This window comes from Trachemys scripta, chromosome 17 (assembly GCF_013100865.1).
Source record: "Trachemys scripta elegans isolate TJP31775 chromosome 17, CAS_Tse_1.0, whole genome shotgun sequence".
Lineage (NCBI taxonomy): Eukaryota > Metazoa > Chordata > Testudines > Emydidae > Trachemys > Trachemys scripta.
Window position 1 is genome coordinate 5,745,719 of NC_048314.1, and position 24,987 is coordinate 5,770,705.

Below are 24,987 nucleotides of genomic sequence, written 5' to 3' on the forward strand. Positions count from 1 at the left end.
AGTATCAGAGGGGTAGCCGTGTTAGTCTGGATCTGTAAAAAGCAACAGAGAGTTCTGTGGCACCTTTAAGACTAACAGATGTATTGGAGCATAAGCTTTCGTGACATGCATCCGACAAAGTGGGCATTCACCCACGAAAGCTTATGCTCCAATACATCTGTTAGTCTTAAAGGTGCCACAGGACTCTCTGTTGCTTTTTACAGATCCAGACTAACACGGCTACCCCTCTGATACTATCTTCCTACAGTGACCGATGCCAGGTGCCTCAGAGGGAATGAACAGAAGAGGTAATCATCAAGTGATCCATCCCCTGTTGCCCATTCCCAGCTTCTGGCAAACAGAGGCTAGGGACACTTCAGAGCATTGTTTTTCATCCCTGCCTAATAGCCACTGATAGGCCTATCCTCCATGAATATATCTAGCTCTTTTTTGAACCCTGTTATAGTCCTGGCCTTCACAACATTCACTGGCAAGGAGTTCCACAGGTTGACTGTGCATTGTGTGAAGAAGTACTTCCTTTTGTTTGTTTTAAACCGGCTGCCTATTTATTTCATTGGGTGACCCTAGAAGCCTGAAACATACCCACACACTTGATGAAGAAAATCACCCAGAGAACTTCTCTGTTCACTAATGTAACTAGAACAGCGAACTCACCAGAAAAAATGTCAGAACTGAGGAGGAGGAAAATGCCAGTTTCACAGGAGTATTTGGGAGTTTGTGATAAGCCACCCCTCTCAGGGAATATGCAAGCAGGCTCTCTCACCACAATCAAATCATGCACTCACACAGGCAAAGGCAGCAACACCAGTCTCTACCCTCATTTCCTGTCGGTACACAGCACTGAAAAGGGCTCTCTAAGCATCTAGAATGTAGATTTTAAAAAAAAATGTCTCCTGTGACAAATTCAAGTTGCAGTGGAATTTAACTGACCCATAAAATGTGTGAAGAATAATACATATTAATTGTGCCATCAGCCCATAGATAAAAGCCTAGATGACTAACAGTAACTCTATTAGATGGCCAAGGAAGACAAAGACTATGCTATAATTTAGTCTTCAAGGTCATGGCATGAAAACATCCACAAACCTACAGAGAGGAGAGGAAAGATGCAGAGGTTGTTTAGTCACCTACATAAAGTGAAAGAATTATCTCAGGTTAGCTCTTAATGGACAGAAGTCCACTGCTCTCAGTGGTGGAAGATGACAGAGCAAGGAGCAATGGTCTCAAGTTACAGTGGGGGAGGTCTAGGTTGAATATTAGGGAAAACTATTTCACTAGGAGGATGGTGAAGCAAAAGAATGGGTTCCCTAGGCAGGTGTGGAATCTCCATCCTTAGAGGTTTTTAAGGCCCGGCTTGACAAAGCCCTGGCTGGGATGATTTAATTGGGGTTAGTCTTGCTTTGAGCAGAGGGTCGGACTTCGTGACCTCCTGAGGTCTCTTCCAACCCTAATCTTCTATGATTCTATGATCACTTCTCAAAAAAATATAACAAGCAAAATAATCGAGATGACTGGCTTCTTTAACTATCTCAGCAAAGAGATGTAGATGCCAGACTGAATGAACATGAAAAGTGAACTCTCCTTCCCTCAAGCTGGTCCCTCTAGGAGCAAGGTGTGTAAGTTTGTACTACTGCTGCTTCTGCTCGTGGCAAATCTGCAGAGCTGTCAGTCTGACACTGAATATACCAAAATGGTCCTACTGCCCTTTGTTACACATATCCGTAGCAATATAGAAAAAAGTCCAAAAAGAGTTTCAAAAGGCACAGAAAGAGCATTAACAGAAATCTATTCAATCTAGCAGAGCTCAGCATTTTTACTCCCAAACCTAGTCCATTTGACCACCCTCTTCCTTTCCTTACCTAATGCTTCTTGGCAACTGCAAATCAGTATTATTTTTCCCCACTTGAAAAGTCTTACGCCACCTACTTAAATTCATTAAAGAGTCTGATTCTGATTTCACACTGGTAAAGCTTGGTGACTTCACTGGAGTTACTGCTGATTTACACCAGTTTAGCACATATCAAGATTAAGCCTCGATCTTTCACTTCAACCTTACCTGACATTTTTAAGCATGTACAGAACTTCTGATGGCAAGTGGGAATTCTTCACATCAAATTCAGTTAGATCTGCTTCCAGCAGGGAGGGGGGTGGCTCCTTTGGTTGCAGAGTTGGAGACTCCTTCTTAAAACGCAAAATCCTACAAGAGAAAAAGCAAAATGAACAGAATTCAGGTGCTCAGTCAGCTTTTGTTCATGCTGGGCTTTTGAATTACAAGCTTTTTTAAAATTAATTATTTATTATTATTATTATTATAAAGCAGTGAGGGTCTCAATTTCCAATGCAGTTCCTCCCTTTTCTGACCAACAGCAGACTTAAAAAAAAAAAAAAAAAAAATTCTAACAGATCTCCCTTTCCCTCCCCCACTCCGCAAAAAATAGTAAAAAGAACAGGAGTAACTTGTGGCACCTTAGAGACTAACAAATTTATTAGAGCATAAGCTTATGCTCTAATAAATTTGTTAGTCTCTAAGGTGCCACAAGTACTCCTGTTCTTTCTGCGGATATAGACTAACACGGCTGCTACTCTGAAACCTGTCATTATGCAAAAAATAGTGAACATTTCCTAGGGCATATCCAGATTCAGACACAACCCAGGGTCAAATAAAGGGAGTCTGTGTGGGGTCCCAGCCAGAATGAGGTAGACAAGCCTGACACTACAGCACACAACAGTTCTGGGTAGAGTTGATGCCTCATAGCTCATCACCAGCTCTATCCCTGCACTCCTCCTTGAGCCACTGTGCATTCTAGAGACTATGGAACAAACCTGCACAGCAGCTAAGAACTACTGCAAACCTCCCCACTTTCCACTTCCAGTGCAACTTTCATTATTGGGGAAGAGTAGAATTTATTCCATTTTAATCCAGTGTTTGCCAGAAAAGTGGGCAAATGCATTGGAAACCATGAGACCTTCACTACTTTATGAGAAAAGCTAGTCATCCAAAAGCCCAACATGAACAGAGACGGACTGAGCCTCTTGGAAATCTAAGTTTACAAAACAAATAGAAGTCCTTCACCCTTAGAGACACAGAAGCCAAACTAGAACTCCTACAATTGTAGTATAAAGTTAATTGCATCTGTACATGGCCACAGCAATTCACAGGACCTCCATTACCACATAACTGTACCTCTTAGCCAAAGACAAAACCTTTGCTCTTTTCCGCATCCTTTGCCGAGGCACCATGTTCCCAACCAGAGAGTTTGGGAGAGTTGTCACCTACAGGAAACAACAAAACAAAACAAAAATCTGTTTCAAGAGAATTCCAACAACCGCTAAAGGTCCTGATCCTGCAAAGTCACACGCACATGTGGCACCACTGGAATCCATGTAAAGTTAAGTGCATGCGTACTTTTTAGTGAGCAATTAATATAATGGTGATGGGAAATACAGAAAAAACTTAGACCATTTCTGTCCAAGAATTGCAAGCACCAGAAACATAGAAGTAATCTTTTAAAGTGTAAATATTAGTCTGGCAATCACTAATGCTGATGCACTGAGACCTGATACACTTAATCAATGCCAAGAACAGACTCATACATTTTAGTGAAATATATAAATGAGGACACCTGTCCTAATACTAAAATAGCACAATAAATGCAGTAACTGGAGTGCCACTTAGTGGAGGAACGCAAACATTGCAAGATCAAGAAAACTTCCTAGTTTTTATTTTTTAAATATCCTGTTTATCCCTCAGGAAATTCAATTCCATTATATGCTTCTGTAATGAGAATTTTCAGACTCTGTCTCATCTCTTGTATCAACAGACAAGTGGGTCTCTGGGCCATCAATATCTCCAAGCATCATAAAATCAGAAACGCAGCAATTTAACTTGACCAGAAGTACAGCAGACAGAAACTACTATCTTTCACCTGCTTTATACCTTCAGACAAATAATAAAAATAAACACAGGTCTAAATTCCCAGAAGAAAAAGAAAAGGTGATTTTACCATATGGAATACAAAGTGCTTTCCAATATGAGCATCTCAGTGAAAGGGCTGTAAGGGGTTTGTTTGTGGGGTTTTTTTTTTGTCCTTTAAAAAAAAAAAAAAAAAAAAACACAAGGGCAGAACAACACATTTTCCCCAGATGCCTACCCAGAAATGACTGAATACCCAGCATCCAAAACTTCAGCCCAAACAATTCAAGTATGGTAAAGTTAAAAGCAACTGCAAAAGCAGATCTTACAATGGGAAGTGTTAGTCAGACAGCACTACTAGACCACCTATAATACATTTATTTTTTTACAAACAGTTATTTCTCGTGTATTTATTCTGATTGTTTCTCCATACCTCCCATATCCCCTTGCATGGAGTTATACGGATGTTAAGCTCTCTCTTGCCTGTTGAAGACCACACAATTAAGCTAAATGTAAGCCAAAAATGGGAAACTGAATTGCATTCTTTACTAAGAGAGGAAACTGTTTCTTCAAAATCAAGATGTCCTCTTTACAAAAATATGTCAATATGAAACAATAGGACATTCACTCCATCCCAGTGTAGGGGGAGAAAAAAGAAAAAAGAAAAAAAAAAAAACACCACACATTCTGGAGAAAGAGTGGCCAGTTTGAAGAAATCAGCAGAAGAACAAAATTGGGATCAAAGTGAATTTAGGAAGACTGAACTCAGAATGAACACCTATATTTGCCAAATTGGCTAAGCATGTCCTTTCAGGAATGGCATAAGGCTTAGAAATCTGGACTCTCCCCACAAACAAAGCAAGAAATTGCTCCAGTCTCTTGAGAAGTCCTGCATGGTGAGATAGCAAGAACTGGCATTTGCAACAAACAATACTGCAAAGATCAAGAGAGGCATGTCATGGCAGACAGACATTTCACCAGAAATAGAACAGCTGCCAAAGACAGACAGTTAAGCAGCTCTAAGGCAAATCCTAGCAAAGTGTCTCAAAATGGCAAAGTCTATGGAAACAGCACTGATGCAGAAAACACACAGAGAGATGTTAAGATTTACCCCAGAGCCTGTCATAGTAATAGTAGGACGTTGCTGCTACTGAAAGCTTCCATACGAAAATAGGCAATTTGTTTGCAAATATAACAGGAGTCACTTAATAACAAGTTCTACCATTCTGCTTGAAAAACAGTTCCACTATTATCTTGTTTTCATCATTCACGTTTTTTTTTTTTTTTTTTTTAAATCCTTCTGTGATGGAAGTGCTCATGTCTATCCTGCCCAAAGGTGTCTGATCTTTGTGTGAAAAGTTTGAGGACAATCCAGTCCGCCATTCTGGAATTTGGTATGGTTGAATGCATATTCTGTTTGTGGTGTAAAACCTTACAGTCATAATTTTTCCCATACAGGAAACAGGTGAATTTTTAAACTTGAAACACAGCATGCAGACTCAAAAAGTCACTGAAGAGTCTATTCACAATTCAGCTTGAATAAAGTCTGTCTAGAACTTAAGATTCAGGAACTTTTGAAAATTGCACAGTGGGCATGAGCAGTAGAAATCAGCACCAAGCCTGAGCGTTTTGCCTATCTAGAGATGCACTGCACACACATGCTGTTTGCCCAGACACACACACTTTTCAATTTATTGTTAACTGTCTTTTCGTTCTGGATTTGTACAGCACCTACCTTAATGGGGTCCTGGTCCATGAGTGGGCCACCCAGGCACTATGGTAATATAAATAATAAATAGGGAACATGGAACAGCCTCCTGGTCAGGTCTCCAGATACTTATTCTCTCCCACATATACAGACTTTTTGGATACAGGATCATTAGATAGCACAGTTAAAAGAAGAAGTCAGAACTCCAAGATTCCTACAGTAATGGGATCTCAGCCACAATGCCCATGTCACATTTTCTATTCCTTGTTAAATGGCTATCGCAATATATTATCCCTTATGTCATTACATGAAAAACCATAATACACACAAATACAAGACAGCCTGTGTAACACATCTGTTAGAATCTTAATTTCTCCATTTCCTGATTTATCTTATACCTCATGCACTGATTACATAGTACTAGAAATAAAACAATCAAGGAACCCTATCCATGCCGTTTTTACCAAGACGTTATTCAGATTAAAACTAAAAAATAAAGAACACTTTACCTGGCAAGATAAGATAGCAAGAGTCTCTGCCATCACTTACGCTTAAAGGGTAAGGAGCTGTTGTAGGTATTAATGAGGTTTATTGGTTTAAATAGACATCAAGAATAAACCATCACACCAAGGTCTTATCAGTTTTTTTCATATGAAGGATGAAGTCATTTTAATTATCTTATTTCCAAATGTAACAGTACCGGTAAGTTTCAAGTTCAAATGCATGCCCCATTAAGGAGCTTGAATCTTAAGGGCAACATAAAAACTTGTTTTTTTGAGAAGTGTAAAAGTATTTTAAATGCAAATCCCCATTTACCTTACTAAACTTTCAAGAATAAATGGACACAAATCAGACGTCAAGAATTACAACCTTCAAAAACCAGTCAGAGAATACTTCAACCTCTCTGGTCACTCGATTACAGACCTCAAAGTTGCAATACTCCAACAAAAAAACTTCAAAAACAGACTCCAACGAGAAACTGCAGAATTGGAATTGATTTGCAAACTGGACACCATTAAATTAGGCTTGAATAAAGACTGGGAGTGGATGGGTCATTACACAAAGTAAAACCTATTTCCCCATGCTAATTTTTTCCCCACTGTTACTCACACCTTCTTGTCAACTGTTGGAAATGGGCCATCCTGATTATCACTACAAACGTTTTTTTTCTCCTGCTGAGAATAGCCCACCTTAACTGATTACTCTCGTTATAGTTAGTATGGCAACACACATTTTTTCATGTCCTCTGTGTGTGTGTATATATCTTCCTACTGTATTTTCCACTGCATGCATCCGATGAAGTGGGTTTTAGCCCACGAAAGCTTATGCTCAAATACAGGTGCCACAAGAACTCCTGTTCTTTTTGCTGATACAGACTAACATGGCTACCACTCTGAAACCTGTCAACTAGTTTTCTGGCTCTCTAGATCACCATGCCATCTAAGCAGCTTAAAATAAAAGACCACAAACACAGAGAGAACCCTAAAAATAGAAACAAGGATGGAGCATTTTTCAAAGAAACTGAATTGTTCATTTTAAAGTCTCTCTCGCTCTTTCAGCATTTAACATATAAGTTAGTTTTAAAAAAAAAACTTCACACACAGATTGGTCTTAGGAGGTCACCAAGTCATACACTTGAAATTGATTTTAAAAAGTAGGGACAGAAAGGGGGACTTTGGATAGTTTAGGAACTATTAGTGAAGTTTTATACTTATGCATGCTAAGACAGGGACAATCATGTCTCATCTCTCAGGTTATAAAACTGGTAACCATAAGAGTTAGGAAGGAATCTTTCCCTTCCACACACAGCCCTGCAAAACTAGAAAAGTGCATTCTTTCCTAGGGGAAAGAGGAACTTGCTCTGAAACATCAGGCATTACCCACTACCTGTTAACAGGATACTAACTACAAAATTTATGGTCTGATCCAGGAGGACAATCCCAAAGTATTAGAGACTTCTCTTCTGAAAATATGCAGTGGGGCTGGGTCTAATAACCATGGTAAGCAGGTCAGGCATCTGGGGGTTCACATTTATCTTCCTGAATTTTAATCTTTATTTTCCATCCTCCCTTCCCTCTCCATTAGATGTACTTACCTTTCTCATGATCTTGCGCCCATAAAACATTACTTTGTCTCTCTTGCGAAATCTGTACTGAGGCACTTGCGGCTGAGGTTGTTCTGAAACACAAAAGGATCATCAAATAACTGCAAATAGTTTGTAACAAGGGGAAAGAGGAGCATGCAGATGCATTGACCTTGCTCACTAGTTGGAATCCAACTTACATTACTAATAGAAATTCACGTGAAACTCTCAACTGTTCCTGTTGGAGACTAGACCAAAAACCCACGCCTCTTTGTCAGTATAATTTCAAATGAATGACAAGAAAGAAACCTATTCTGTCCAAACACTCTTTTGGGATGATGAACTACCTATGTTCAAGTTGTCAGTAGACTAATTTAACCCTGTGTTACTTTTGCCTCACAATGTAGTTGATTATGGGATATATTCCAAGGAACCTTGATTGTAGATATCATGGGGTCAAAAACTACTAAGGAGGTAGTAAAAATACAAATGGTAGGGAAGCCAGAGTGTGAGACTTCTAGTCAGTCCTGGAAGCAGCACTGACCAAAGGGAGCCAAGTTCAGTGCTTACTTCCCAGAAGAGAAGGTCATCATAATACTTAGTGAGGAGAGGAAGAGAAAATAAGGACAGTACCAGAAGTCTCTTCCCACCATCCCCTCCCCACAGAGAGGTAGATCTCTAAACACATTAGGATTTTTTAGTATTACTCCTTGCAGGATGTTTCATTCATACTTTCCAAGCAGCTTTAATGTCATAGGTGCAGAATCCCTATAGTGCTGAATAACTGCCAGTCGTGCTGTCTGCAGCAGGCGATTTTAGGAACCATTCCCATTTCCAAAGCTTCTCTTTATCTAGAGCAGGGCCTGCTCTCATAGGAAGGCACAGAGTCTGTGAGAAAGATGCTGACTGCAATTATGCTCTCTGAGTCCTGTAGCAGACTATGGTTAGATCCTAGAGAAAACTCTCAGCTATGGCAGATCAATGCTGGTCACCAGAGGTGCCAAATTCCTAATGTGCCCCCTCGGCTCTGCCCCAGACCCCACCCCACCCATTCCCCCAAGGCTCCGTCCTGCCTCTTCCTGCCCAAACTCAGCCCTTGAGCGCACCCTGCCCGCGCTCCGCCCCCCTTCCCTCCAGCACGCCACTGGACAGCTGATCACCAGCAGGCGGAAGGTGCTGGGCGGGGAGGGGAATGTGCTGATCAGCAGGGCCACCAGCAGGCAGAAGGCACTAGGGGGAGGGGGAGGACCTGATCGGGGGGTGGGGGTGCGGCCGGTAGGTGCTGAGCACCCACCTTTTTTTTCCCGTGGGTCTGGAGCACTCACAGAGTCGGCGCCTATGTTGGTTACATGGCTACTACTGAAGCATAAAGGATGTGCAATGACAGTCACCTATCCATAACAGGGTGCAGCCCAGAAGGAGATGCAGGAAAATAAAACAGCTGAAGTTCACTGAAGGGAAATTCAAATTTCCCATGTAGCCCCTGAACTATCAAGCCCCCAAAATTATTCTCAGCTCTGTCTTATTTTCAAACAGTCAAAAACACTCACCTAAAGTCAGATGTTAAAGCTTTGTTTGACCAGTTCACATTCACCCTCGTGATCGAGGTGATAAAAGGCTTGTTTTTTGTTTTTAACTCTCTTGAAAAAGCATTTGTGATACTTTGAGAAGCTCTGATGAGCTCAGACAGCTCTTGGGGAGCGGGAGACGCACAGGAGGGAAATCGAAAAAAGGATTAAAAGAAACCAAGGGCTGTTAGCACTGCCTGATATTGGAAATACAGAACAGCAGTAATCTATGCTGTTTGTCTGCTTTTCCCTTTGATATAGGCACCCCTCACTTGTGCAATAAGATTTATAAATGCACTAAGGGTATGTCTACACCAGGAAATTAGGTCGAATTTATAGAAGTCGATCTTTAGAAAGCAATTTTATACAGTCGATCGTGTATGTCCCCACTAAGTGCAGTAGGTCAGCGGAGTACGTCCTCAATACTGTGGCTAGCGTCGACTCACGGAGTGGTGCACTGTGGGTAGCTATACCATAGTTCCCGCAGTCTCTGCTGCCCATTGGAATTCTGGGTTAAGCTCCTGATGGGGCAAAAACATTGTCGCGGGTGCTTTTGGGTACATGTCGTCAGTCGCCCCTCCCTCCGTGAAAGCAACAGCAGACAATCGTTTCACACCTTTTTTCCCCATACCACGGCAAGCATGGAGCCCACTCAGCTCAGCTCACCATCACTGCTGCTGTTGTGTCCTGGGTGCTGCTGGCAACAGACGGTGCAGTAGGTCTGCAAACCATCGTCATCCACCGCTTCTGCTTCAACTCTGCTCTCCTGCTGTTGTAAATGAACTCAGTTGAGTAAATGATGACTGAGCTCAATAGAGTAAATGAATTCAGTCATCCACTGCTTCCTCTGCAATTCTGCTCTCCTGGTGCCATGAATCCACCTTGCAGGTCCTCTCGTCGTTCAGTATAAATATATATTCTCGTGGCATCTGTCATCATCCACCGTTTCCGCTGCAACACTGCTCTCCTGCAGACGCCATACCACAGCAAGCATGGAGCCGGCTCAGATCACCACTGCTGTTGTGAGCATTGTAAACATCTTGCACATTATCCTGCAGTATGTGCAGAACCTACAAAAGCAGATGAGGAGGCGACGACAGTGCGATCACGATAGCAATGAGGACATGGACACAGACTTCTCTCAAAGCACGGGCCCTGGCAATTTGGACATCATGGTGCTAATGGGGCAGGTTCATGCCGTGGAAAGCCAATTCTGGGCCTAGGAAACAAGCACAGACTGGTGCGACCGCATAGTGTTGCAGGTCTGGGAGGATTCCCAGTGGCTGTGAAACTTTCGCACGCGTAAGGGCACTTTCATGGAACTTTGTGACTTGCTTTCCCCTGCCCTGAAGCACAAGAATACCAAGATGAGAGCAGCCCTCACAGTTGAGAAGCAAGTGGCAATAGCCCTCTAGAAGCTTGCAACGCCAGACAGCTACCAGTTAGTCGGAAAACAATTTGGAGTGGTAAATCTATTGTGGGGGCTGCTGTGATCCAAGAAGCCAACGCAATCACTGAGCTGTTGCTATCAAGGGTAGCGACTCCGGGAAATGTGCAGGTCATAGTGGATGGCTTTGCTGCAATGGGATTCCCTAACTATGGTGGGGCGATAGCCGAAACGCATATCCCTATCTTGGCACCGGACCACCGGTACATAAACCGCAAGGGGTACTTTTCAATGGTGCTGCAAGCACTGGTGGATCACAAAGGACGTTTCACCGACATCAACGTGGGATGGCCGGGAAAGGTACATGACACTTGCATCTTCAGGAACTCTGGTCTGTTTGAACAGCTGCAGGAAGGGACTTACTTCCCAGACCAGAAAATAACTGTTGGGGATGTTGAAATGCCTATAGTTATCCTTGGGGATCCAGCCTACACCTTAATGCCATGGCTCATGAAGCCAAACACAGGCACCCTGGACAGTGGTAAGGAGCTGTTCAACTATAGGCTGAGCAAGTGCAGAATGGTAGTAGAATGTGCATTTGGACGTTTAAAAGCGCGCTGGCGCAGTTTCCTGACTCGGTTACACCTCAGCGTAACAAGTATTGTGGAGCACACACCAAGTAGCAATATCTGTGAGAGTAAGGGGGAGATGTTTATGGTGGGATGGGATGTTGAAGCAAATCGCCTCGCCACTGATTACGCGAAGCCAGACACCAGGGCGATTAGAAGAGCACAGCAGGGTGCGCTACGCATCAGAGAAGCTTTGAAAACCAGTTTCATGACTGGCCAGGCTACGATGGGACAGTTCTGTTTGTTTCTCCTTGATGAAAACCCACCCCGTTGGTTCACTCTACTTCCCTGTAAGCCAACCGCCCTCCCCACTTCGATCACCACTTGCAGAGGCAATGAAGTGAGGAGGACTTTAAACTAGGTTCACCGGGGGAAGGAGACCAAAGCCCTGAGGTAAGTGGGGAAATGGGATACCGGGAGGAAGCAGAAGCAGGAGAGCGCAAGAGGGGAGGACTCCCGTCTCATACTGAGAAAATGGGACGATCGGCGAGTTATCTTAAGAGCCCATATGCAAATGCAAGAAGCCTGGAAAAAAGCAGGGTGAACTGGAAGTCCTGGCACAGTCAAGGAACTATGACGTGATTGGAATAACAGAGACTTGGTGGGATAACTCACATGACTGGAGTACTGTCATGGATGGATATAAACTGTTCAGGAAGGACAGGCAGGGCAGAAAAGGTGGGGGAGTTACCTTGTATGTAAAAGGGTAGTATGACTACTCAGAGCTCCAGTATGAAACTGCAGAAAAACCTTAAAGTCTCTGGATTAAGTTTAGAAGTGTAAGCAACAAGGGTGATGTCGTGGTGGAGTCTGCTATAGACCACCAGACCAGGGGGATGAGGTGCACAAGGCTTTCTTCCAGCAACTAACAGAAGTTGCTAGATCGCAGGCCCTGGTTCTCATGGGAGACTTTAATCACCATGATATCTGCTGGGAGAGCAATACAGCGGTGCACAGACAATCCAGGAAGATTTTGGAAAGTGTAGGGGACAATTTCCTGGTGCAAGTGCTGGAGGAACCAACTAGGGGCAGAGCTGTTCTTGACATGCTGCTCACAAACAGGGAAGAATTAGTAGGGGAAGCAAAAGTGGATGGGAACCTGGGAGGCAGTGACCATGAGATGGTCGAGTTCAAGATCCTGACACAAGGAAGAAAAGAGAGCAGCAGAATACGGACCCTGGACTTCAGAAAAGCAGACTTTGACTCCCTCAGGGAACTGATGGGCAGGATCCCCTGGGAGAACAACATGAAGGGGAAAGGAGTCCAGGAGAGCTGGCTGTATTTTAAAGAATCCTTATTAAGGTTGCAGGAACAAACCATTCCGACGTGTAGAAAGAATAGTAAATATGGCAGGTGACCTGCTTGGCTTAACAGTGAAATCCTTGCTGATCTTAAACACAAAAAAGAAGCTTACAAGAATTGGAAGATTGGACAAATGACCAGGAAGGAGTATAAAAATATTGCTCGGGTATGCAGGAGTGAAATCAGGAAGGCCAAATCACACTTGGAGTTGTAGCTAGCAAGAGATGTTAAGAGAAACAAGAAGGGTTTCTTCAGGAATGTTAGCAACAAGAAGAAAGTCAAGGAAAGCGTGGGCCCCTTACTGAATGAGGGAGGCAACCTAGTGACAGAGGATGTGGAAAAAGCTAATGTACTCCATGCTTTTTTTGCCTCTGTCTTCATGAACAAGGTCACCTCCCAGACCGCTGCACTGAGCAGCACAGCATGGGAAGGAGGTGACCAGCCCTCCGTGGAGAAAGAAGTGGTTCGGGACTATTTAGAAAAGCTGGATGAACACGAATCCATGGGGTTTCTGCCTAACTGCATCCGAGGGTGCTAAAGGAGTTGGTGGATGTGATTTCAAAGATAATGGTCAATGGCTCTGCAAACTCATGGCAATCGCCTGATGACTGGAAAAAGACTAATGTAGTGCCCATCTTTAAAAAAAGGAAGGAGGAGAATCCGGGGAACTACAGGCCAGTCATCCTCACCTCAGTCCCTGGAAAAATCATGGAGCAGGTCCTCAAGGAATCAAATCTGAAGCACTTAGAGGGAGGAAAGTGATCAGGAACAGTCAGCATGAATTCACCAAGGGCAAGTCATGCCTGACTAACCTAATTGCCTTCTATGAGGAGAAAACTGGCTCTGAGAATAAGGGGAAAGCAGTGGATGTGTTATTCCTTGACTTTAGCAAAGCTTTTGCTACGGTCTCCCACAGTATTCTTGCCGGCAAGCTAAGGAAATATGGGAGGGATGAATGGATTATAAGGTGGATAGAAAGCTGGCTAGGTCGTCAGGCTCAACGGGTAGTGATCAATGGCTCCATGTCTAGCTGGCAGCCGGTATCAAGCAGAATGCCCCAAGGGTCGGTCCTTGGGCCGGTTTTGTTCAATATCTTCATTAATGATCTGGAGGATGGCATGGACTGCACTCTCAGCAAGTTTGCAGATGACACTAAACTGGGAGGAGTGGTAGATACACTGGAGGGTAGAGATAGGATACAGAGGGATCTAGACAAATTAGAGGATTGGGCCAAAAGAAATCTGATGAGGTTCAACAAGGACAAGTGCAGAGTCCTGCACTTAAGACGGAAGAATCCCATGCACTGCTACAGACTAGGTACTGAATGCCTAGGCAGCAGTTCTGCAGAAAAGGACCTAGGGGTCACAGTGGACGAGAAGCTGGATATGAGTCGACAGGGTGCCCTTGTTGCCAAGAAGGTTAACAGCATTGTGGGTTGTATAAGTAGGGGCATTGCCAGCAGATCAAGGGATGTGATCGTTCCCCTCTATTCGACATTGGTGAGGCCTCATCTGAAGTACTGTGTCCAGTTTTGGGCCCCACGCTACAAGAAGGATGTGGAAAAATTGGAAAGAGTCCAGCAGAGAGCAACAAAAATGATTAGGGGACTGGAACACATGACTTATGAGAAGCGGTTGAGGGAACTGGGATTGTTTAGTCTGCAGAAGAGAAGAATGAGGGGGGATTTGATAGCCGCTTTCAACTACCTGAAAGGGGGTTCCAAAGAGGATGGATATAGACTGTTCTCAGTGGTACCAGATGACAGAACAAGGAGCAATGGTCTCAAGTTGCAGTGGGGGAGGTTTAGGTTGGATAGTAGGAAACACTTTTTCACTAGGAGGGTGGTGAAGCACTGGAATGGGTACCTAGGGAGGTGGTGGAATCTCCTTCTGTCATAACTATAAAGGGAAGGGTAACAGCCCTCCTGTGTACAATACTATAAAATCCCTCCTAGCCAGAGACTCCAGAATCCTTTTACCTGTAAAGGGTTAAGAAACTCAGGTAACCTGGCTGACACCTGACCCAAAGGACCAATAAGGGGACAAGATACTTTCAAATCTTGGTGGGGGGAAGGCTTTTGTTTGTGCTCTTTGTTTTGGGGAGAGTTCGCTCTTGGGACTAAGAAGGACCAGACATCAATCCAGGCTCTCCAAATCTTTCTGAACAAGTCTCTCATATTTCCAACTTGTAAGTAAACAGCCAGGGAAGGCGTGTTAGATTTATCTTTGTTTTCTCAACTTGTAAATGTACCTTTTACTAGGGTGTTTACCTCTGTTTGCTGTAACTTTGAACCTAAGGCTAGAGGGGGGTCCTCTGGGCTCTAAGTTTGATTACCCTGTAAAGTTATTTTCCATCCTGATTTTACAGAGATGATGTTGACCTTTTTCTTTAATTAAAAGCCTTCTTTTTAAGAACCTGCTTGATTTTATCTTTTTAGATCCAAGGGGGTTGGATCTTGATCCACCAGGAGTTGGTGGGAGAGAGGAGGGGGGATGGTTAATTTCTCCTTGTTTTAAGATCCAAGGGGTTTGGATCTGTATTCACCAGGGAATTGGTGAAGAGTCTCTCAAGGCTACCCAGGGAAGGGAATTAGCACATTGGGAGTGGTGGCACCAGACCAGATCTAAGCTGGTAGTTAAGCTTAGAAGTTTTCATGCAGGCCCCCACATCTGTACCCTAAAGTTCAGAATGGGGAAGGAGCCTTGACACCTTCCTTAGAGCTTTTTAAGGTCAGGCTTGACAAAGCTCTGGCTGGGATGATTTAGTTGGAGATTGGTCCTGCTTTGAGGAGGGGGTTGGACTAGATGACCTCCTGAGGTCCCTTCCAACTCTGATAGTCTATGATTCTATGATCAGTTTGATCCCCCAGTAGCCTCAGCATTGCATCCTGCCTCCTCTCATCGCGCTGCCGCCACCTCTCATCTTGCTCCCGCCATCTTTCATCTTGCTTGTCCCTCCTGTCCTCTCATTCATTTTCTGCTTTCCTGGACTCTGACATTGTTTGCCTCCACACATTCTGCTGAGCTATTTCAGTGCAGTAGGACTGCATGAGCTCAGAGAACATTTCATCATGAGTGCGTTTTTTTCGCCTTCTTATCTGCGCTAGCATCTGGAACGGAGATGATGGGGGAGCGTTGAAACATTTGCAGCTGCAGGAGGAAAAAAAAGGGAGAGTAGTATTTAAAAAGACACATTTTAGAGAACAATGGGTAAACTCTTTCACGGTGAACCAAGCTGTTAACATTACATAGCACAGATGCTTTCAGTACAAGGTCGCATTTTGCCTCTTATATTGAGGGCCTGCCAGTTTGGTGTGAGAGATCACACACGCAGGGCCGGGCAACAGAATTCGGCTTGCAGGCAGCCATGGTAAACCACAGTCTCTCGGCTTCTTCAACCTTCATAACATGTGGGAATGGTTTCAAACAGCAGCACCCTCCTTTCCCATACCAAGCACCTGTTGGGCTGGCCATTTAAAAGGAGGGGCTGTACTGGCTGCGAATGCATCCCAAGTCTTCAGGGCAAATTAATCATTAAACACACTTGCTTTTAAACCATGCATTATATTTACAAAGGTGCACTCACCAGAGGTGCCTTCTCTGGCTTCATGGTCCGTGAGCCCACCTTGTGAGGGTTGGGAGGGTATTGGCTCCAGAGTGATAACCAGTTCCTGGCTGTCAGGGAGAATGGTTTCTCCACTTGCGTGCTGTGCGTTATCCTCATCCTCCTCCACCTCCTCATCTTCCTCGTCCCCAAAATCATCATCCCTGTTGCATGAGACTCCCCCCTTGCAGGTGTCCATGGACAGGGGTGGGGCAGTGGTAGGGGTCCGCCCTAGAATTGCATGTAGCTCATCACAGAAGTGGCACATCTGGGGCTCTGACCTGGAGCGGCCGTTTGCCTCTTTGGTATGCTTGCCTGAGCACCTTAATTTTCACGCGGCATTGCTGCGGGTCTTTGTTGTGGCATCTGTCCATCATGCCCTTGCAGATTTTTTCAAATATTTTGGCATTTTGTCTTTTGGAACGGAGTTCTGATAGCACGGATTCGTCTCCCCAAACAGTGATCAGATCCAGTACCTCCCATTTGGTCCATGCTGGAGCTCTTTTGCAATTCTGGGACTGCATGGTTACCTGTGCTGTTGAGCTCGCCACGCTGGCCAAACAGGAAATGAAATTCAAAAGTTCCCAGGGCTTTTGCTGTGTACCTGGCTAGTGCATCTGAGTTGAAAGTGCTGTGCAGAGCGGTCACAATGGAGCACTCTGGGATAGCTCCCGGAAGCCAATACTGTCGATTTGCATCCACACTACCCTAAATTTGACCTGGAGATGTCGATTTCAGAACTAATCCCCTCATTGGGGAGGAGTACAGAAATCGATTTTAAGAGCCCTTTAAGTCAACAAAAATGGCTTCGTCGTGTGGACGGGTGCAGGGTTAAATCAATCTAACACTGCTAAATTCGACCTAAACTCGTAGTGTAGACCAGGGCTAAGTTTCAACACAAAGCAGGGAGAGCAGAGAAGGGAAATGCACGGCAAAGTTCAGGAATGTTTGCAAGTTGAGAAGGAGAATGAGTTCTAGATCTGTCAAGAGAGAGAAGGGCTAAGAATCCCGCCAGCAGACTTTCTGTGGAGCCTGAAAACAGCCCGCAAGTTGGCCCAAGAACCATACTAAGGGCCCTCCTCCCAGCCACCAGAGATACTGCCTCCATAGAACTTTCAGTCCCTGATGGCCTCGGAGATACAATGTCTAGAATTTGGACTCTGATCCACCACATGTTGTCTCATTTATGCCATTTCTGCTCCGACAGGCCAGGCCAGAGAACAGACAGCTGAAGAAGGAACTTAACATGTCTCCAATACCAGAGCACAAGAAACAGTTATTATAAATTTAATTTTTTTAAAAGGCCATGCAGGGCCTTTCACCTCTCTCCCAAAGATCAGAACTCCTTCTATAGCTGTGCACTGGATCTGTCAGTTGTCCCTCACAAGGATGCCCCCAATTTTCACCTCTGTCCCACTCAAACTCAGTGACATTTCCTGATTACACCAAGTTATTTACATATTGATTGTGATGCCATGGAGTTTATTATATGCTAAAGGAACTAAACCCACCTAATTTTAAGCTTCCTGAACACTGTATGCACTTGGACAGTTAGCACAATCAGCAATGCAACACAAATTCTGTGTCCTTTTAAGGCTATTTTCCTGCTTGAATCATTACCTCCAGAACAAGCACTGGCTCTATCATATTAGATTAAGGAAATAGTAGGGCAAAAGAAACCACTGAGAAGATTCTGTTTTAAAACATGTGTAGCAAGTTGAGTACTTACTAGATTGCTTCACCTTTCTGTAAACGACAAACACAAAAATCCCTATAAGGGGCAATGCCACTGCAGCTCCAATTATTATTCCAGTTAGCTGTGGGGAGAGGTTAGGAAAAAGAATGAATAATTAAAATATTCCTTAAAATTTTGGTAAATCCTACAGCAAACACTCAGCAAGGTATGAATGTGGAAATTCAGGGCATGTTCAGAAATCCTCATTTTGGAAAAGAAAAAAAAGTGACTCAACTGTGATATAACTAAGTACTGAAGCATTTAAACAATTTCACAGTCTCCCTCCCACACACATACACCAGGGATCCTCTGCTTCTATTTGAAGGACTTATGAACTGAGTAAGTAGGTAGCACATGGGGTGAAAACCAGAAATTGAAACTCCATTTCATGCATTGCAATAATGTGAGATCACATAATCCACTCAAGCTCTGACTTACTCCTGGGGGAATTCTGCACCACTGCACAGATTTTTTTTTTTTCTCCACAGAAAATACATTCTGCCGGAGAAGCACTGCAGTTGCACCTTTCACTCAACAGGGGCTGCTGTGGCACCAAAACAGAGGGCAGCCAGCTCACTGTAGCAGCCAGCAGCTGACAGGGAGAAAGCAGAGACTGATTTTCTCATAGAGACCTGGCTGTGAGGTCAGGTGAGGAAATGGGATATGGGGGGACAGACAGAGCAGAGCATACGGGGCTGTTGGGGGGGGGGGTCACAGAGGGTCAAAGGGGCTAGTGAGGGGAGTAGACTAAAGTGGAGACTAAATGGAAGTGGGGGTGCAGGGACACTGGGGGTGGGGGTGTGCAGGGCCAAATGGGGACCAAGGGAGGGGGAGCATGGGAACAGGGGAAGGAAAGTGCAGGGACACATGGGAACAGGGGCAGATATGCCTGACTGAATGGGAGAGGCTAGTGGTCAGCCAGGGTCAGCATGGGGGAGGCTCCCCAACTCCCTAACAATCTCTCTCCCCAAAAAACCTCTGTTCCATACTTCTCCCACCCACACCCAACAACCCTCCAGGTTCACTCCCAGGCTGCTTCTGAGCAATTACTTCCCTATCCCTCAGCTCCTCCGTTACCCCTGACTCCCCCAAGCCTTTGCACTGCTTCTGAGGGGTACAGAAGATACATTTCTGAATTGTCGTTTAAATGAATTATTACTCAAAGTTCTGTATTAATATGCCTAGTAAGGAATCTATTTGTCAAAAACATTTCTTGAATCTTTTTTGTTGTCTGTACTGTTAAAGACATAGTTCTTGACAGGTATTTTGAAATAAATTACCAAAATAATTGAAACCGGTATGATTATATTGTGTTATTTTGACAAATAAAATACACAGAATTTTGCAGTATTTTAAAATATTGTGCACAGAATTTTTTATTTTTTGGCACAGAATTCCCCCAGGAGTACTGACTGTACCTGAGGAATGATACACAGGAGGCTATTTATACATACATTTTATCTTGCATCCAATCAATTAAAGTTGTATATTACCATAGTAGTTTGCATTCTGTCTTCTACGAACTGAAGAACTCGTGTTCGTAGATCTATGCCCACTGGGATTCCAGCCTAAAGCAAGAACGGAAAGGGAACAATTAAGGAAAAAGCTTGCAAAAACTGAAGGTTCTTTAAAAGACTCTCTGTACACATAGCAAGAAATCTCAGTAACAGTTTCTCCATATCTGGTCTCATGCATCCAAAGTAATTTTCTTACATTTATATAGTGTCCTCCTTTCAACCACACAGTAAAGCGCTTAAGGATCTATCAGATTGTGTGAAGTAACTTCAAAACAACCAGGGATAAAATAAACAGTCTCATCCACAAATACCAGCCCTTATGTTCCTCCCTCCCCAAAAGTCTGGGTACCCTGATGGTCAAAAGACCTGGGCTATTTCAGGCCAAGGTGGAGAAGGAGTGTGACTCAGGGACCTCTTGATGCCAACTGGCAGAGGGCACATGAGGTTTTACAGGGTTCCCTTGGGTCAGAGACATACATAGTACTTCACCAAAGGTGGCACGTAAGGTCTCTACTAACGGTCATCATAATCATTGCAAAATGTATGCAAGTATAATATTTAAGAAATTATGTATCGATACTGAATATTATGTTCTTAAGGTAAGAACCTTGACCTGCCGCAGACAGGTTCCTTTCAGGCAGAAGGTAACAGATGCTTAGACCTCCCTGTCTGGTCATATCTGTACTGTCTGCTCCACAATGGAGGCCTATTTGCATACTGAGCCAGATATCGATTAAGAGATGACAAAATCTACAAGAAAGGAGTATACAGAAAACAAAAAGAACAAACAGGAGGATGTCCTGCCTATGAATAAGGACAATGGTTTGCTCTGAGATCTCTAAGGGTACAAACAGACACCCTGGATCTTTCACAGAGGAGATGAGCAGACAGCGTAACTTATCTCTAAGGGCGGGTGATGCCTCAGAACCCTGGGTATCCCCAAGAAGCATCACAAGGAACGAGTTCCAAAGTCAAGGGCCCTCAAAGAAAATGTCTTGTCAGCATCTCCTCCTTTTTTAAACCAAGGGGACCTCAATTCAGGCACCTTCACTAACCACAGCTGTGGCCCAGGAGAGGAAACTTGCAAGGCCCTATAAGCAGGAACCAAGCCATTTAGGGGTTTATAGTTGACAGCAAACACCTTAAACTCTACTCCAGAACCAACAGGTGACATGCAGAGTCACTGATGTCTCGTGCTCCCAGCAAGATATGCTCCTTAATAAGCAACAACTTCAGTATCCAGATCAGTTTAAGATGCATCTGTATATAAAGGGCAGTACAGTGCAGTAATCAAATCTTAACATGGCAGAAGCTCAGATAAGGGTAGACTTGCCCACATCCAAAACCCACAGTAGCAAGCTCTGGGACAGATATAGATGAAGAAGTGCTTTCCTGGTGATCCAACAATACCCTGAGATGGCAGACTCTAGTAACTAACAGCACAATTGACACTCCAGCTATAGTCAATAGGAGATCTGGGTACCCAGGGACTCTGGGATCAAACCTTGTACAAATACCTACCACTGAAATGCAGCCACCTCTGGGGTGAACAGGTTTCAGTTAGGGTCAGATAATTGTCAGCATGCTCCAGGAGAGGTAGGATAAGTTATTATTTTGTAGGGATCACCAATCCAACTCCAGCTATGAGCCCACTCTCTAGGGGGCCTCCTCAGGGGATAAGAAAACTGTTTCCTGTCCCTATCCCAGCTGCAGCCTTACTAGCTGCTGATCTCACATAGTATACATCTACACCAGTGGTCCCCAAACTGTGGGGCGCGCCCCGTCCAGTGAGGCTCAGGACAGCCCCCATGGAAGGGTGTGGAGGGAGCATCACCCAGCCCCGCTCTGCCCCCAGCTCCACTCCAACCCCAGCTGTGACCCAGCTCCACTCCCAGTAGCCGGCCGCTACCCTGTCCCTGCCCCAGCCATGGCTTGGCCGTCGGCCCCTGCTCTCGGCCGCCAGCCCCAGGCCACAACTCTGCTCTCAGACAAGAAGGGCGCAGACACATTCCATTATTGGTAGGGGGAGGCACGAGAGGAAAAGTTTGGGTACCACTGATCTACACAGCTAGCAGCTCAGCCTCTGAGCTCAGGTCAACTGACTTGGGCTTGTGGAGCTCACACTACAAACAACAGTGTAGACAGTGCTTTTAAGCTGCAGCTCAGGCTGAATCTCTCCTGCATGCCTAGGCTTCAGAGCCCGAGCTACAACTGCTACACAGCTATTTTTAGCATGGTAGTGCAAGCCCCAAAAGCCCAAGTCTGTCAACCCACATTCAGAGGCTTGTTGCCGCAGGCTGTGTAGATGTACATAATTACACTCCTGCAACTTTAGGAGGCTGTCCTCAGGTCCTACTCAGGGAGGTAGAAATAGCTCCTGGAGAGCCCTCTTTGAATAGCAGCATCACTGGATTTATCAAAAATGGACTAGTCCCCTACTCTAGGCACAGGTAAATGTGGCAGATGAGCGAAGTAGGAGGGGCACACACAATAGCAAGCTATTACATAGGCACTGATAAGAAGCCCAGGCCTCCCACTTTCTCTGATTCTAACCAGTTTGCTTCCCCAGGACCCTACTTGAAGGGTAAGTCAGCCTCTGGCTAGTGGTAGGTTTCTGATAAGCTTGAAGCTCTATCTTTTTCTAGCTGTTGGTATTTGGGGTGCAGAGAGTGGACATGGCATAAGGCACCCGGGCACACCACTTGAGGGACGGGAAGAAATGCCTTGTATGATATACCATTAAAACATAAAAGGGCTGAGTCAAGTAAAGAGGAGGGGAGAACACAAAAACTCCATTGGTCTCTAACAGACAGGCATCCTGGGCAGAAATGAGGGACTCAGGGCTTGTCTACACTTGAAATGCTACAGCTAGACGAAGGGTTGCCAACCCTCCCAGTTTCGCCGGGAGTCTCATGGAATCGGGCTCTATCTCCCAGAAGCTACTGAAGCCAAAAAGGGAGATTTTAGGCCACTAAAAGTCCAGCAGTGCAGCGGGGCTAAGGCAGGCTTCCAGACTGCCATGGCCCTGGGCCACTCCCGGAAGCGGTTGGCATGTCCCTGCAGCCTCTGGGAGGGGGCAGGGGATCTCCGTGCACTGCCCCTGCCCCGAGCACCAACTCCGTAGCTCCCATTGGCCGGAAACTGTGGTTTATAATTATATTACAGTAACTAGTTATGTTCCTGAAAAATGCGACTTTAAGCGAAACAATGTTAAGTGAATCCAAATTCCCCATAAGAATTAATGTAAATGAGGGGGATTAGGTTCCAGGGAATTTTTTTTCACCAGACAAAAGATATTTATATATATATATATATATATATACACATACATACATACACACACACACACACACACACACACAGTGTAAGTTTTAAACAAATAATTTAATACTGGTACACAGTGATGATGACTGTGAAGCTTGGTTGAAGTGGAGGAGTCAGAGGGTGGGATATTTTCCAGAGAATGCCTTACTGCTAAATGATGAACTAGCAATTGGCTGAGCCCTCAAGGGTTAACTCTCACAGTCTACAAGGCAGCAGGAATGGAGGGAGGGGAGAGAGCATCGCAGACAGAGACACATATTGTGTGTGTGGGTGTGAGAGAGAGATGCACATTACCCCTTTAAGTACACTGCCTTGTTTATTAGATCAGCTTGCTGAGACCGCAGCTGCTGCTGCCCGCAAGATCCCTCTGTCCTGAGCCCTGTCGTGTCCCCACCCGCCCCCCGCTCTATGGAAGATGGGGTAAGCAGGGTGCAGAAGCAGGGGGGAGGGGGACACCCTGACATTAACCCCGATCTTCCTCCCCCACCCCAGCACAGCAAGCAGGAGTCTCGGGGAGCAGCTCCAAGGCAGAGGGCAGGAGCAGCACACGGCAGTGGGGAGAGGGAGAACTGCAATTGCTAGCCTGCTGGGCAGCTGCTGCACAGGGAACTTAGGGCAGCTGCTGCGGGGCTGCCAGTCCACCTTGGTTCCCAGGGACGGTGCAAGGATGTTTCGCGCCCTAGGCGAAACTTCCACCTTGCGCGCTCCCCACCCCCCACCAGCTCCCCACCCCCCCTCCGCCCTGAGACACACACCCCCCCACGCGGCAGTTCCCCACCCCAGCTCACCTCTGCTCCGCCCCCTCCCCAAGCCCTGCAGCAGCTCCCCACCCTGCTCTGCCCGAGGCACCTCCCCCACGGCACTTCCCCACCCCCCCTCCGCCCTGAGGCACACCCCTCCCCACAGTAGCTCCCCCCCAGCCCAGGGAGCCGTGCGGCAGCTCCTGCCCAGCTCACCTCTGCTCCGCCTCCTCCCTGAGCACGCTATTGCTGCTCCACATCTCCCGCCTCCCAGGCTTGCGGCGCCAATCAGCTGTTTGGCACCGCAAGCCTGGGAGGGAGAGAAGCAGAGCGGGGCGGTGTGCTCAGGGGAGGAGGCGGAGCAGAGGTGAGCTGGGGCGGGGAGTTCCCCTGCGTGCCATCCCACCCTTTACTTGCTGCATGCGGCCCTCCCCGCGCCCCCCTGCCCCAGCTCCCTCCGCCTAAATGCCAACGACGACCGGGGTGGCCAAAGATCCAGCCTCTGCGATCGCCACCGAAGAAAATGCCGCCCCCCAAATGCTAGCGCCCTAGGCGACCGCCTAGGTCGCCTAATAGGTTGCACTGGCCCTGCTGGTTCCAAGCCCCCACCAGCTAGCTTCAACGGGCTGCTCTTCCTGCAAGCAATGGACAAAGCTGGCGGCTGCCAAACGACATTAGAAGGAAGCATTGCACAACTTTAAACGAGCATGTTCCCTAATTGATCAGCAACATAACGAAACAATGTTAACCAGGATGACTTTAAGTGAGGAGTTACTGTATAATTTTATCTATTGAGTGGCAATCTATGTTCCATTATAAAGCTTACTTTCTTCATTAACTTTTTAGTTATAGAAACACATAGTATTCTTAGATTTTCAGAACTACTTATATGAGGACTCAAAACAAAAATCTGATTTTTCACAGAGGGGGTAAAAAAATTTTGTCCATTTACAATTGACCACTCATTCATTGCAGAAGTTTAAAAATTCATACATATGTATATTTCAATGCCTTGCTGTGATTATTTACTTTGCTAGCTATTTCAAATTTTTAAAAATATTTCAATTACACTGCTCTACAGCCAAAATGCTTCTGAAATAAATGTAGTCAAACTTTACTAATTCTGGGTCACTCAGAACGAAAATGATGCTTAAAATTGTTGATTGGCTCTAGTTTTCAAGATATGCTATTGGGTCAGTATATACGACCCTTGACTTGGGAAGGGATCTCAATTTAAACCAGAAATGACTAAAATACATCTTTGACTGGATCTATGAATAAATCTATGACTGGGTTTGGACAGTACTTGCTTTTTAGGTAAAACAATGAATGATGCAATCTGAAGCTGGTATTGCGCCATACATGATCTGAATTGCATCATGTTATTCCTAGAAGTCATGGATGATGCAATCATAACGAAGCTTACATCACTCTGCTGAACAAATTGCCCTATATCAGCTCTAGAAATCATACAGTGT

At 45.1% G+C, this 24,987-nt stretch overlaps 1 protein-coding gene across 3 annotated transcripts in view; it reads right to left on the minus strand.

The window, feature by feature from the left end:
• Positions 1-24,987, minus strand: part of PNPLA7 (patatin like phospholipase domain containing 7) — a gene marked incomplete in the record, with an annotated part of 370,650 nt that overhangs the window by 333,558 nt on the left and 12,105 nt on the right. For all 3 annotated transcript variants that reach the window (XM_034793933.1, XM_034793931.1, XM_034793932.1), the window contains 5 exon segments: positions 2,057-2,197; positions 3,185-3,273; positions 7,717-7,799; positions 17,923-18,010; positions 19,422-19,496. In XM_034793933.1, the coding sequence (XP_034649824.1) occupies positions 2,057-2,197; positions 3,185-3,273; positions 7,717-7,799; positions 17,923-18,010; positions 19,422-19,496 (476 nt within the window).